This window comes from Toxorhynchites rutilus, chromosome 2 (assembly GCF_029784135.1).
Source record: "Toxorhynchites rutilus septentrionalis strain SRP chromosome 2, ASM2978413v1, whole genome shotgun sequence".
In the NCBI taxonomy this organism is placed as follows: Eukaryota; Metazoa; Arthropoda; class Insecta; order Diptera; family Culicidae; genus Toxorhynchites; species Toxorhynchites rutilus.
The window spans coordinates 92,587,621-92,601,087 of record NC_073745.1 but is presented as its reverse complement, the minus strand read 5'-3'; the positions used below and the strand labels follow the sequence as shown (position 1 = coordinate 92,601,087).

The 13,467-nt window shown below is 40.8% G+C and overlaps 1 protein-coding gene across 2 annotated transcripts; it reads right to left on the bottom strand.

Annotated features, from left to right (window-relative positions):
- Positions 1 to 3,776: 3,776 nt before the first annotated feature.
- Positions 3,777 to 13,246, bottom strand: LOC129765408 (bifunctional methylenetetrahydrofolate dehydrogenase/cyclohydrolase, mitochondrial). Of its 2 annotated transcripts, XM_055765713.1 has the most exons (5): positions 13,098 to 13,246; positions 11,059 to 11,639; positions 4,863 to 5,037; positions 4,176 to 4,794; positions 3,777 to 4,105 (listed from the first exon to the last, which is right to left on the bottom strand). In XM_055765713.1, the coding sequence occupies exons 2-5, from the start codon at positions 11,463 to 11,465 to the stop codon at positions 3,984 to 3,986; spliced, it is 1,323 nt and encodes a 440-aa protein (XP_055621688.1). In that variant the 5' UTR covers positions 11,466 to 11,639; positions 13,098 to 13,246; the 3' UTR covers positions 3,777 to 3,983. The 2 variants fall into 2 exon arrangements, with proteins under 2 accessions (XP_055621688.1, XP_055621689.1); XM_055765714.1 differs by lacking the exon at positions 11,059 to 11,639.
- Positions 13,247 to 13,467: the final 221 nt, after the last annotated feature.

Genomic DNA, 13,467 nt, shown 5'->3' with positions numbered 1-13,467 from the left:
CTAGTGCGACACTGAGTGCGAAACTGAGTGAATAAAAAAACGTTTTGACAGCAGTTAGTGCGGCACTGGGGTTGAAACTGAACAAAAACGAATTCGCTATAAGTAAAAGTTTATAGATCGGATAGGAGGGATATGAAACAGGGACACAACGAAGGAAACATCATTAAACGTTGACATCGGCGTTTCTGAGGAACAGGTATAGATGGAGCAGAAGATCAGAATCACGGCTACCTAAGATATCCCGGACGGGGATATCCGATTGTCTGCCTTGTGCCCTCAATGCTCTGGAGAGCTGAGAGCGGGCAGCATGGAACCGGATACACGACCAGACAACATGCTCGATGTCGTGGTAGCCATCGCCACAATCACATAGATTGCTTGCTGCGAGCCCAATGCGATAAAGATGCGCGTTTAGGTTGTAGTGATTGGACATAAGCCGAGATATCACTCGAATGAAATCACGACCTAACATTCAATCCCTTGAACCATGCACTCGTCGAGACCTTAGGGATAATCGTGTGTAACCAACGACCGAACTCATCTTCACTCCACATGCGCTGCCAACTTACGTGTGTGTGCTGACGAGGAATGTGGAAAAATTCATTATAAGTAATTTGCCTTTCAAAAAGTGTGCCTTCTGAAGCGCCCACCTTAGCTAGCGAGTCCGCTTTCTCATTCCCCGGTATCGAGCAATGAGAGGGAACCCATGCTAAAATAATCTTGAATAATTTTTCGACCAAAACACTCAATAGATGTCTTATTTTTGTTAGGAAATAAGATGAGCGTTTATAAACTTTCATTGAGCGGATTGCCTCTATTGAAATGTTTGTTTTGACATGCTCTAAATTCGTGAAAAGTCGATACATACATATAGAATGAACATCATTTCAATGCTTCAACTTGGAATATTTCTTCTACTTCTTCTTCCTCTTCTTAAATGGCACTAACGTTCCTAGAGGAACTTCGCCATCCCAACGTAGTATTACTTGCGTCATTTTCATTAGTACTTAGTTGAGATTTCTATGCCAAATAACACACCTTGAATGGATTATGAGTGGCAAGCTCTGGAATACGCGTGACCACAGTGCAAGTCGGAGGAAATTTCTTTTACGAAAAAATCCCTCCGACCAGAACGGGTTCGAACCCGAAACCCCGACAGATTTTGTGGAATAACACATTTTTTTGCCAATCAACTCAAAAGCAAATCCAATTTGCATTGTCAACAAGCTTTCGTTTGGCACCTAGAACGTTTCTGTAGGACCTTTTCATACAGATATATTTCTATTTGAATGAAAAATTACCCCTTCGTCTCTGATGATGAATGATTCAATAAACAATATTCGCACTGCAAACCGAAAGGTAGTTGTGATAACTCCAACAAACTCTGTACAAATTCAATTTGTTGCTTCAACGGAAAGAAATTATTAATTTATTTTTTCATTTCAAATTCAATATCACAAAAGTCCCATAAACAAAATTTTTGTAGTGCTTTAGAAAATCTTCTGTAATTTTGCAAATATTGCAGTAAGTTCTAACGTTAGTTGCATATTGATACGATCAGCCTTTTTTCAACAGATCGATCAAAATTTGGAGTACATTAGAGAAGTACTTCATCGCAAAATGCACCAAAAGTACAAAATGCTATTCGTACCCTCTGAATGAACGATTGGTGAATTTCGTTTTGATAGAATGGTTCAATAAGAATTCAAATCGAATAATATTTGACGAAGTTACAGCACTGCTAAGTTGAACAAAAATTTGCTTGTACTTCTTATTTTGACACGCCGTTAATATAATATTTTTCATGACCATAACCTTCCATTTCCTGCATCCAGGCCACAACAGCGATGATTACCTTTTGTTTATAAACTATTGTTTTCACGAGTTGTAATGGATTATGTTACGACTAAAGTGCGCTACACATACAACATCTCGTCACCGTGAAGTCAACGTAAAGGAATGAAATGTCAAATATTCTCCCATGGAAATCGTATGGTAGCAGATGCTAAGGATGACCGACTTTTGGATGCCGGTCAATTCTTCTCGATGTTCAACACCTTAACTGCCATTATACGCATAGTTGTCCGATGTTCCAAAATCAGCAACTGAGAAAAACTCAAAATTTTCAAGCATATTTGTCTACCAGAAGCTTTGAGTATTTTAATTTAGCAATACACCGGGTTTTTTAAGCAGTAACTATTGTTTAATGAAACGTGAAAGTTCCTTTTACTTGAATCAATCTGGCTTGATTACGGGTTTAAAAATTCATGCTGGGACAGTTATGCATAGAATATCAACATGGGACAATTGAATTTGATGTTGTTTTTTGAAATACTGGGAACGAACAATATTTTTTTGGGTTTTTTCGAAAAATTACGCATAAGAATATCGTTTTATGAAGAAAAGTGAAATTTACCAAAAAGTAACATGTGAGAACTATGCGTAAAATAACAGTTTAATACCATAAAAAAGGAAACACAATTGGTGCCGTAGTAAGTAGCATCAGAATATAGTATATGGTAATGATATCGCTTGTGGATCACACAGTCGTGTGGACGCAGTGAGTGATCTGCAACACATGTGCAGAACATAAATCTCATCATTATTGGTCATTCGCTAACAAGGTGTACACGTGTTCTGTTTAACTGTTTTTTGTTTGTTTGAGGATTAGTTCGTTCTTCCAAACCAGAAATGAGTGCATTAGCCCTGCTGAAAACGTGACATAAAACTCTTGTACTTGAAACCGATTCATTTATTATGGATCCACAAAAAAACATGGTGGGACAGTCAGTCTTGAGAATACAACCCGGTGCTGATGCGCAACAAATTTTTTGTACCCAGTTGAGCTCCCACTCCTTGTGCACACATGCGCTCTGGCGAATGAGCACGCTCCGAAACATAGATAAAATGTTTGATTGTCAGCGCCGTTCTTACGTCCAATTTTAAGCTGAGTTTTACGCTGAAATTTGCACCGTGCTTGCGCCGTATTTCTACACTGCGCGCTTGAATCTGGATTGCTCTCTCTGTTGAGGTATTTTTCTTCACACAGGCGTATACGGTTCAAATGGGGGGGCGCTGTTGTTTTTATGCTTTGCTTAGAACGAACGAAGACAAAGCGGGCGCTTCAATTTGATATGTATGTGTGTGTGTATAGAATGAGACGCGTATCACAAGTGAGAAGAAATGTTTAGTATCTGAGTACTGCGCCGGGTACATTTTGCGCTGTCGTGCTTATGAATTTTGTGCTCTTCGCACCAAGAGAGAATACGAGTTTTCTTTGAGCGCACGCTGATGAAAATTAAACTCAAGCGCAGCGCTGCGTTTGTTTTCTGAAGACTGAGGACAGTTATGCCTAGAATATCAACATGGGACAAATGAGCATGGTGTTGTTTTTTTTTCAAAGCTGGGAGCAAACAATAAGTTTTTTTGTGTTTCTTTCTGGAAGATTAGGCATAAAAACGTCGTTTTATGAAATAGTTAAATAGTAACATGGGACAACTATGCACAGAACGGCAGTTAAGCTCTTCCAGAAAGGTCTTCGGAACAATTCCAGTTCCAGAAAGAACGTCTGGAACAATTCTTGGGACCTCCTTCAGATGGTTTCTTGAGTTCCACGGTCAATAGGTTCGTACTTCCAAAGGTCGCAATTTGGTCTCCTCCAGATTTTGGTTCAGTGGAAGAGCGAAATCGATGATGGTAACTTGTCGATCGCTTTCGTCGCATATCATAATATCTCGACGGTTGGGGTGGATCACGAGATCGGTCATAACAGTAAATTCTTCAAGGAACAACATAATCGGCGTTAAATCTTTTATTCAAACAGATCTTGGCTGTTATAGTTTGTACCTATCTTTTCTATATGTTTTAAAAATACATTCATGTGTAAAAAATATTGCCTCACAATACTGCCTTGCAAATGCTCTGTGGTAGTCAAATCCTCAAGTTCACCATCGAATACAATGTGCGAACAACAAAACATTAACTTAATTTTTCTTGCCAGTCAAATTTTTGGCTGCTATAAAAGTATTTTTCATGAGCATAGCAACCGTCATCGGACCAACACCGCCTGGCACTGGTGTAATGTGGCCTGCCACTTTTCGCACCTCTAAAAAATAAACGTAAAAATAAAATCAAGACATGTATCAACAAACATACAATAAGCTTGTGAGGCTCACCTTCGAAGTCTACATCTCCAACCAGTTTATTCTTGCCTGTAACCGGATCGGTAACGCGAGTGATTCCAACATCAATCACCGCAGCTCCTTCTTTCACCATATCAGCCTTGATCAAACCGGGGACACCCGTAGCTGTCACGATAATATCCGCCGTCCGACAGAATCGTGTCAGCTCCTCCTGTGGCGTGAACCTATGGCAAATGGTTACGTTGGCGTCCATGGCACAAGTATCGTTGCGACCATCCGCGTGCAAAAGCATCGCAATTGGCATTCCAACGTTCTTGGAACGGCCCACAACCACAGCGTTCTTACCAAACGTCTCAATTTGGCTTCGCTTGATTAACTCTTGCACTCCCAACGGAGTGCACGGTATGAGAGTGTTCATATCGAGACAGAGACGCCCAACATTACGCTCGTTGAATCCATCGACGTCTTTGTCGCACGAGATGGAATTGCACACCCGCCGCTCGTTGATGTGTCCAGGTACGGGCAGCTGTACCAAAATACCGTCCACCGAATCGTCCTCGTTAAGTTCTTCAATTCGCTTCAGCAGCTGTTCCTCAGTGATATCGGAACCATAGCGTTCCGTTTTGCTGTTGATTCCTACATCGGCTGCTGCCTAGAAAGACGAGATCGGGAAATCATTATACTGAACAATGAGTCTAATTATGATCATCTTCATCATACCTTCATCTTGTTAGCCACGTATGTGCTGCTGGCGGGATCTTCGCCAATCAGGATAGCCGTGAGCTGTGGAGCCCGATTGCCTTGCTTCATCCATTCTTCGATTTGTTCGCGCAGCTCCACTCGTATATCGCTAGCTATCTTTTTGCCATCAATCAATTTCGCCATCTGAATGCAACTGAAATCGAATGAAAATTATCAGTCGATTCAATCAACCACACACAACACAAAAGCTTGAATAAATAAAGCATAGGTGCTGCAAAACGATACAATATACACGCGTGTCAGTTATGGGGAAAGCGTTTTCTACGTTATTTATAGATATTAATTCTTGAGAATCTCCACAATTTCAAGAAAAAAAGGGTTGAGTTCTGAATATGGCTCATTCATAAGCGAAAAGTGTAAACACTCACATAATCTATATTTATTAAAAGTATAAATAAATTCCATTGATTTTTTTTTTCTAATTTCATTCAAATGCCGATGTAAAATCAACTGAAAATGGTTAGTTCATCATTCATTTTTGCCATTGCGAGAACAATACCCAAGCATATCATGTGTCGAAATTTGTTCGTATCAGATGTTGTTGACTGCTCGCTGGTTGGAGTGACACTCTGGGATGAAAATAGCGAGTCACTTCTTCCATACTGAATAAGTTGAAAACGGGCGAAGCTTGAATTACAATATTTCCTGCCCGTAGAACGAACACTGTATTTTATTGCAGAACGAATAAGTTAAACAACTGTTTTGGTGGCATGCTTGCAAAGGGATTACAAAATTGTATTATATCTCTTAGCAACTAATAACAATCCTTAACGACGCGTTTTACTATGCCACTACGATTACATTGCTTCTCTCTCATCCGCGACGCCTGTTAACATTCGGGACTTCTGTTGTTCTGAACAGTCATCGGTTTCGTGGACCCGTTTCGCAGGATGAGTTGCGTCTCAACCCTTGCTGCAACCTTTCATCAGCTGAACTATTTCAGTTGCGGTGGGAGTGCACGATCGACAAATCCAGTATCATTAGCAATCATCGACTGTACCGCACACAGAGCGGTCACGGAACTCATCCCAAAAAAGCTCTATAAAACATATCGGCTTCACTGGTTGTTCCATCTCACGAATTAAGACACCTTCCTTCAGAACTACTACGCCTCGGTTGATGTAGAAACAACCTTTCTCAGAATCATGCACTGGATGGTCTTTCATATCTTCACAACAACCAACCAAAATATCCTTCTCGGACTTGGGGTCGAGTTTATCCTTTTCGCCTTCGGAACCAGGGTCATCACTCTTGAGACACTCCAGATCCGACTTCTTCCTAGTCCACGCTTCTTCCGGCGTGTTGTCCTTTAGGGAAAATGAAGAACAACGATTCACCACGTGGGCAGCAGCCGAAATAGCTTCTGCCCAAAGCTCCCCTCAGTTCATCCTCTTGGCCGCCCCGTTCTGCTCAGGCGGACTACGGGCACGTGGTTTGATGTCGAATTCCGTCCGACTCCAACAGCTTTCGGATCAAACATGAACGTCACATGATCAAATATGTACTTAAAACATGCTGGATTTTGAATTACGTCATTCCCAACAATTTTTCTCCAAAATTCAGATGTTCTCTCCGCTCGTTTTAGGCGTTCAACAACGCTAGGCTGTTAAAATGTTATTTTTGGGGTGGCTGTAGAGCAGTGTGATAATTTTTTCTGCTTTCATAATGTTCTATAGAGATAGCTTCTTCGAAGTGCCTCCCATTATATGCTTTATTTGTCTGCGGCACATGTTTTTCAAGAACTGACTGCTTTCATCGCTCAAAACCAGCATACCATTCCGTTCATCCGTCACGGTATACTTACGAGGGACGAATCGTGATTCCCCTTTTGCACGAGTCTGACGTCCAACAACAACTGTCTTGCCTAATTTAATACGACATTGGCGAGCTTCCCGCCTTGCGTCTCCTTGAGCTTTTGCGTCGGTTTTTTAATTCCGATCCCTCGTGTCGAGCGAGTTACCATAGAATGTTGTTTTTCCATAACAAATCAGGGAGTCCTCACCTGAATCTCCGTTACTTCCTCTGACGTATACTTTTAACGGAATGCGCAGCAGCGTTATATGCATGAACTGCTGCGTTCAATTCCTCTCGGTAGCTTATTCCATCTGCAGACGCTGTGCTCATGGCTTTCTGTCACCGGCTTCATGCAGTTCTGTGTTATACCGTTCTGCTAGGTATATAAGGATCTCGAAAATGGCATTTATACCGCGTTCGAGATAGTATTGCATATAGTCCTCTCTATTGAAAGGAAATCGTTGTCTGATTTCACGACTTCCGTATAGCCCTCCTTTTCAAACACCTCATCCAATATAATTCGTGTATTCTCGCCGATTTGGCAATAACGAATCTAGAGCGATAGTCTACAATAAACCACACAGATATACCCACGAATTTAGAGTAGGGGCCTTTGGAGTCCAAGCCGATACACCATGTGGGGCAAAAACATGTGCCATTGGAGTGGCTTCTCAATTCCACTGGTGATTGCGCAAAAATTAAAGACTAAACTCGCTCTTTCAAAATATTTCCAAAATCCATAACGTTTTTCGCGAGGTGATCTCGATACACCATCGTATATAATTACCACATCTATCAAACGCGGTCGTCTCAATCCGCTATCATTCGTTCTAACCATCGCGGTCGCCTCGATTCGCTAATTGAATAAAAACGCGGTCACCTCAATCCGCTAAAAACACTCAAAGCGCGGTCGTCTCGATCCGCTACAAACTTTCAGAGTGCGGTCGTCTCGATCCGCTACAAACATTCAAAGCACGTCCGTCTCAATCCGTTACAAAATATGCGGTCGCCTCGATCCGCTAACAATGCGGATCGAATCATCATGAGCTCATAACTCAGGCCCTCTCAACTGACCAGCTTTGTGTGTTATTCTAGCTACTATGTCCACGCAACAATCAACATATGACAGTATTCCCAACCCCTTACCGCTCATATTTTCGGCCTGCTGCATCGGTAATTGGCACTATTAATAACACAACAACAGCTGTTACAGCTGAATTGCTAAAATGAGCCTAATAAAATTAACTGATGGTATGAAAAAAGCGCTGTCGTCACGATCTGCTTTTGATAACACCAAGCGCGGTCGTCATGACATTCGTGTTCAACCATTTTTCCAGGTACCGGCGATAATACAACAATCACAATGACTAATTCGGGACGAAAGCTATGTTTTTTCTCACTTCCACGTATTTGTTTTTTCGATTTTTTTTAGCGTTTTCACTCTTAAACCACGCTGAAATAATCTGCCAAACGGTCGATTAGCTGCGATGAACACAAGTAGCCGTACTGCAGAAAATTCCAACTCCTGGCAGGACCGCCAATGTGTGATTTTAGCCACCAAAAGCCCACCGCTGTTCAACTCGATAGTACTCCTCGCTACTGCCTTCATATTGTTCGCCGTTCATGATTCACCCATTCTTCGTTCACCAATTGCTGTTCCGTCGGCGCCATGTGACAAGTGGCACCCGACCCAAATACCATTCACTGACGATCACGTCTCCCATAGCGAAAATGGATCACATACCCTTGCTCCAGCTTGACATACAAAGCATCTTCGTCGCCTGAAGAATGGACTTCACTGCATGCGCTGTCAGCGCAATACCGGACGCCTCTAGACCCATTATCCTGGGCTCATACTGCTCTGGCAAGCCCATGATCAACATAGCAGTCAACCAGGAATCATCGATTTTCGATTCTACTGACGTTATCTTGTGACTTGTGCTCATCAGCATATCAACGTAGGCTCCAACAAAATCATCCACATCGCGGACATCCCCGTCGTGGAATTCTGCCTTTCGCGTAATTTTTCAATGGCCGGTGACACCATCGATCCTCCGCCAACTCGGACATTTTCTGATCCAGTTGCAGTTCCATTCGCCCGTTCTCCGATACTAGGATTATTCCACAACATTTTGACTTCGGATTGCTTCGAATACTCCTTCTAACTTGATAAACTTTTTGAGGCTCTTCTGTTATAAAAAAAAACTGCTTCCAAATTTCCAGTCATTGTCATTTGACTGGACCCATAACCTACTGCCGAGCAAATAAATTAAACGACTTGCAACGGAATGAAAATATTATTTCATCTTTTAGCAACTAATAACAACCCTTAGCGACGCGTATTAAAGGGTGTGTCACATCAAATTGCATCACGGAAAAAACGCTGTAGAAATTCGCCCAGTAGACCGATCCTTTTGAAAATTTTAGACAGTAAAATAAAAACTATTAAACAACTTTTGGCATTTTATTTTTATTCATACTTCGAGCCCAAGCCCGTATGCTCGCACCTTCCTCTTTACCCCGTCCATAAGGTTCTGTACAACGTCAGGTTGTAGTTTTTTTTGAACAGAAATCCATTTTCTCTTGAAGTCCGCCTCCGATTTGACAACTTTTGGGTTCTTCCGGAGGGCCTGCTTCATAATCGCCCAATATTTCTCTATTGGGCGAAGCTCCGGCGCGTTGGGCGGGTTCATTTCCTTTGGCACGAAGGTGACCCCGTTGGCTTCGTACCACTCCAACACGACCTTTGAATAGTGGCACGAAGCAAGATCCGGCCAGAAGATGGTCGGGCCCTCGTGCTGCTTCAATAGTGGTAGTAAGCGCTTCTGTAGGCACTCCTTAAGGTAAACCTGCCCGTTTACCGTGCCGGTCATCACGAAGGGGGCGCTCCGCTTTCCGCAAGAGCAGATCGCTTGCCACACCATGTACTTTTTGGCAAACTTGGATAGTTTCTGCTTGCGAATCTCCTCCGGAACGCTGAATTTGTCCCTTGCGGAGAAGAACAACAGACCCGGCAGCTGACGAAAGTCCGCTTTGACGTAGGTTTCGTCGTCCATTACCAGGCAATGCGGCTTCGTCAGCATTTCGGTGTACAGCTTCCGGGCTCACGTCTTCCCCACCATGTTTTGCCTTTCGTCGCGGTTAGGAGCCTTCTGAACCTTGTATGTACGCAGGCGCTCCCGCAGCTTGGTCCGCTGGATGAATGAACTTGACAAATTCAGCTTATTGGCGACATCTCGGACCGAACTTCTCGGATCACGTCTAAACTGCTTAACTACGCGCTTGTGATCTTTTTCACTGACGGAGCATACATTTTTGCCGTTCTTCACCTTCCGGTCGATGGGTAGGTTCTCGAAGTATCGTTTTAGTACTCTGCTGACCGTGGATTGGACGATTCCCAGCATCTTACAGATGTCCCGATGTGACAACTCCGGATTCTCGAAATGAGTGCACAGGATTAATTCACGACGCTCTTTTTCGTTCGACGACATTTTTCCAAATTCACGAAAAATTGACAGTGAAGCATGGCCAACGTTATCTATACACTCTTATCTGATTATAAGCGGAAGCTGAAGATATAATTCCTAAAAATTAAATTTCTACAGCGTTTTTTCCGTGATGCAATTTGATGTGCCACACCCTTTACTATGCTACTGTGATTACATTATATTTGCATTTCGAGTGAGCGATTTGCGCGCACCCGATTCATGTCTTATATCAAAATTGTGACTTATCGCTACTTTCGTTGCTCATTATTAACAGCACGTACAAGAAACATTGAAATCACAGAAATGCATAAAATAAATGTATAGGAAAATAAGAATGCTTCCAAATTTCGCAAATTTTAACCATTTATTGGCTAGGGAACCGAAATAATACATAAAACAAGTTTTAGATAATATTCGATTCGATTGGTATGCAGGTCCGTTCTCAGTAAAAATAGTTATTAGCGTAAAAATTATTTCATAAAATAATGGTAGACTTACTGAAAGACGTAATTTTACGTAAATAAAAGAATGTTTAAATTAAAAAGAAAATCAAAAGCAGCTCGACAATTTAAAAAATAAATAAAAAAAGAGCTTAATAGAACAACTAGAGGAAACATATATCGACAGTTCAACATTCATAAGTCAATAATTGTAGAAATAGCAAAACAAAACAACAAATTTTATGTAATCCAGGAACAGCAATGATATCGTTTAAAACAATGACTGTCTCCATATTATGAACATTCTTATTAATAATAAAGGATGGTTTCTATTTGAAAAATCACAAACCAAACCAAATACGAAAAAAAGGCTACTATTAATTGATTATAATTTTACAAAAAACTCTAGAAATCTATGGAATTCCTTCTCACCTGTCTTTGGTGGCGAGAGGATAGTGTTTATCCAGCGTTAAAATGTCTGCTTCATTGGTTCCCAACAAACAATTGTTACTGTTCGTGTGTACCATTTTGGTCTGATTTATAAAACCACTTGATCTTCTTGAGAAATAAGAAAAGTTTTGTTGTGCACTACCAAGTCCTGTTCTACTATTGTCACTAATCACTTGAAAATGCCAAATGTTCACTCTTCTCACGAAACTCTTATTCTCGCCACCGTATCCGTTTGCTTCCGCTGCTCGATTGCTACTACTTATTGTGAGTGACCGACGTCTCAATTTAGCATTGGTTAAATTTCTAATAATGTGGAGTTGAGTCGTTGCCGTCATAAGAGACCCCGCGAGGGTCAAAGTTGTCGTTTGCATCATCATCATCATGATCATCGTTTTTCCTACAATCAGCAGATAGAGAAGTGGAATAAACCAGCCGCAAGCATGTTCGCCTTTATTGTTTGTGTCGAAGTGATAAGCTGAGCCGTGCCTTCTTCCACTACCAGTCTCGTTTGTGGTTCAATTCTTGTCCATGCCGTTAGCGTCAGCCTACTTTTCTCTCGTCAGCTGTGGGAATTTTTCAAAACACAAATATTATTGCCTTGCTGACGTCTAGGCCACTAGGAGATCGCTACTGTATGCATGAACGTTTACTACAACGAAAACATGATTAAACCAACTCGCAGGTCGACGGCGTGCTTCGATCAATTAATGATTAATGAGTGCTAATCATACTTTATTGACAACTTTGATCGTATATAAGACGTAAGGGATCTATTCCCATTGACTAATGCCAGGACAGAAATGTCGCACAAATGTATTAATCTTAACAATAAGCTGACCATACCCCGACCATTCATTCCTTCAACGTAACTGTTGGCGCTTGGAATGCTTCTACGGTTAATTTCGTAGCACACTCAGATCTACTTAGTCAATTTCACAATTTGAATTGCATATATATAAATGCTTAAGAAAAAAACAATAGACTACAGATTAATATATTTCTTTAATCTATAAATTACACATATTCTCATTCAAATTCTAATGCAGGTAACAATGACAATTTTTCACCGATTTCAAATCTTTTAACACTCACGCACGCGGGATCTCATCCATAATCAGAACAGTTGAGAAAAAGCTCCTAAACACTCACCACTAATCAGATTCTCGGGATTCCGGATTGTCAGAATAATGATCCGGAATAAAGACACCTAAAGGCGAATGAACTAAAAAGTTTAAACCCTCTTAAAGCCAAAAAGAAAAAGAAGAAGGAATGAAGACACTGCTTCTGTTTTTCATTTCATTCGTAAGGACTGGAAACATCAAAACATTGTTCCTAAAATCCTAAATTCCGAGAACCAAGTGAGACCACTGTAACCTTATTTGGAATGCTGGAGATGTGAATGAGTTCCTGCATGTGATGTGACATGTGGTAACAGATTGAAAGATTTAGAATACGAATGATATATTTCAAAGCAGTATTTGTAATAAGACTTCAAACGTTAATTACAATGCACAGAGATTAGAATTCAGTCTCGAGCAATTCAGAAAATCGTTTACAGGGAACTTCAGATACTTCTTCTTCTTCTTCTTTGTTTTTAAGAGGCTTTAAACTTTGTAGTTCATTCGCCTCTACTCTTCAGATATATTTTCATGAATATCACAAAAGTAAAGCGGCAGACAAACATCGATATTCTACACAAAACAACTCCTTATCAATTTCCCAATATAAACAGCAACAGCATGAACAGCACGTGCGTTAACTTATTGAAATGTGAAATGTTTTGCACGATTTCAGTTACTAAGACGAACGGCTTTGAAAGAAACGAAATGAAATAAGTCTTATCAAACCAAAACAGTAGGCAGAATTTCCAAACAGTATTTGATACGTCAGAATGTACACAGCTCGCGAGCAATTGAACTCGGGTATATGTGATTAGAAAGTTGTGATTTTGGACATTGAAGGAATGTTACTTTTAATTACTACTAGGCTATCCGACTTACTATACAACAATAAATACATACCGTTTTACACACCAAAGATCGAGTTTAATAACAGAACAGTTGCAACAATTCGCAATAAACGATGGAACAGCAAATATTTCGAAAAATCAGGAATTTATGCTTGCTCGTGCAATCACTGTTGCTTATTTCACATACCGGTTCACCAGTATATAACGATAAATGTCAGAAAAGATATGCTACGCACACATCTATTCAAAATGCGCAGGGTTCCTGGTGATAAACACATTCATTTTGCACACTCCAAAACTTTACTTAATGAGATCCGAAATAAGTTAATAAATTTGATATCATTTTTTCACTCCCAATTGTAATCACCAATCAAAACAGCACTGAATGTAATTGAACGACAACACAGTTATTAATCCGGTAT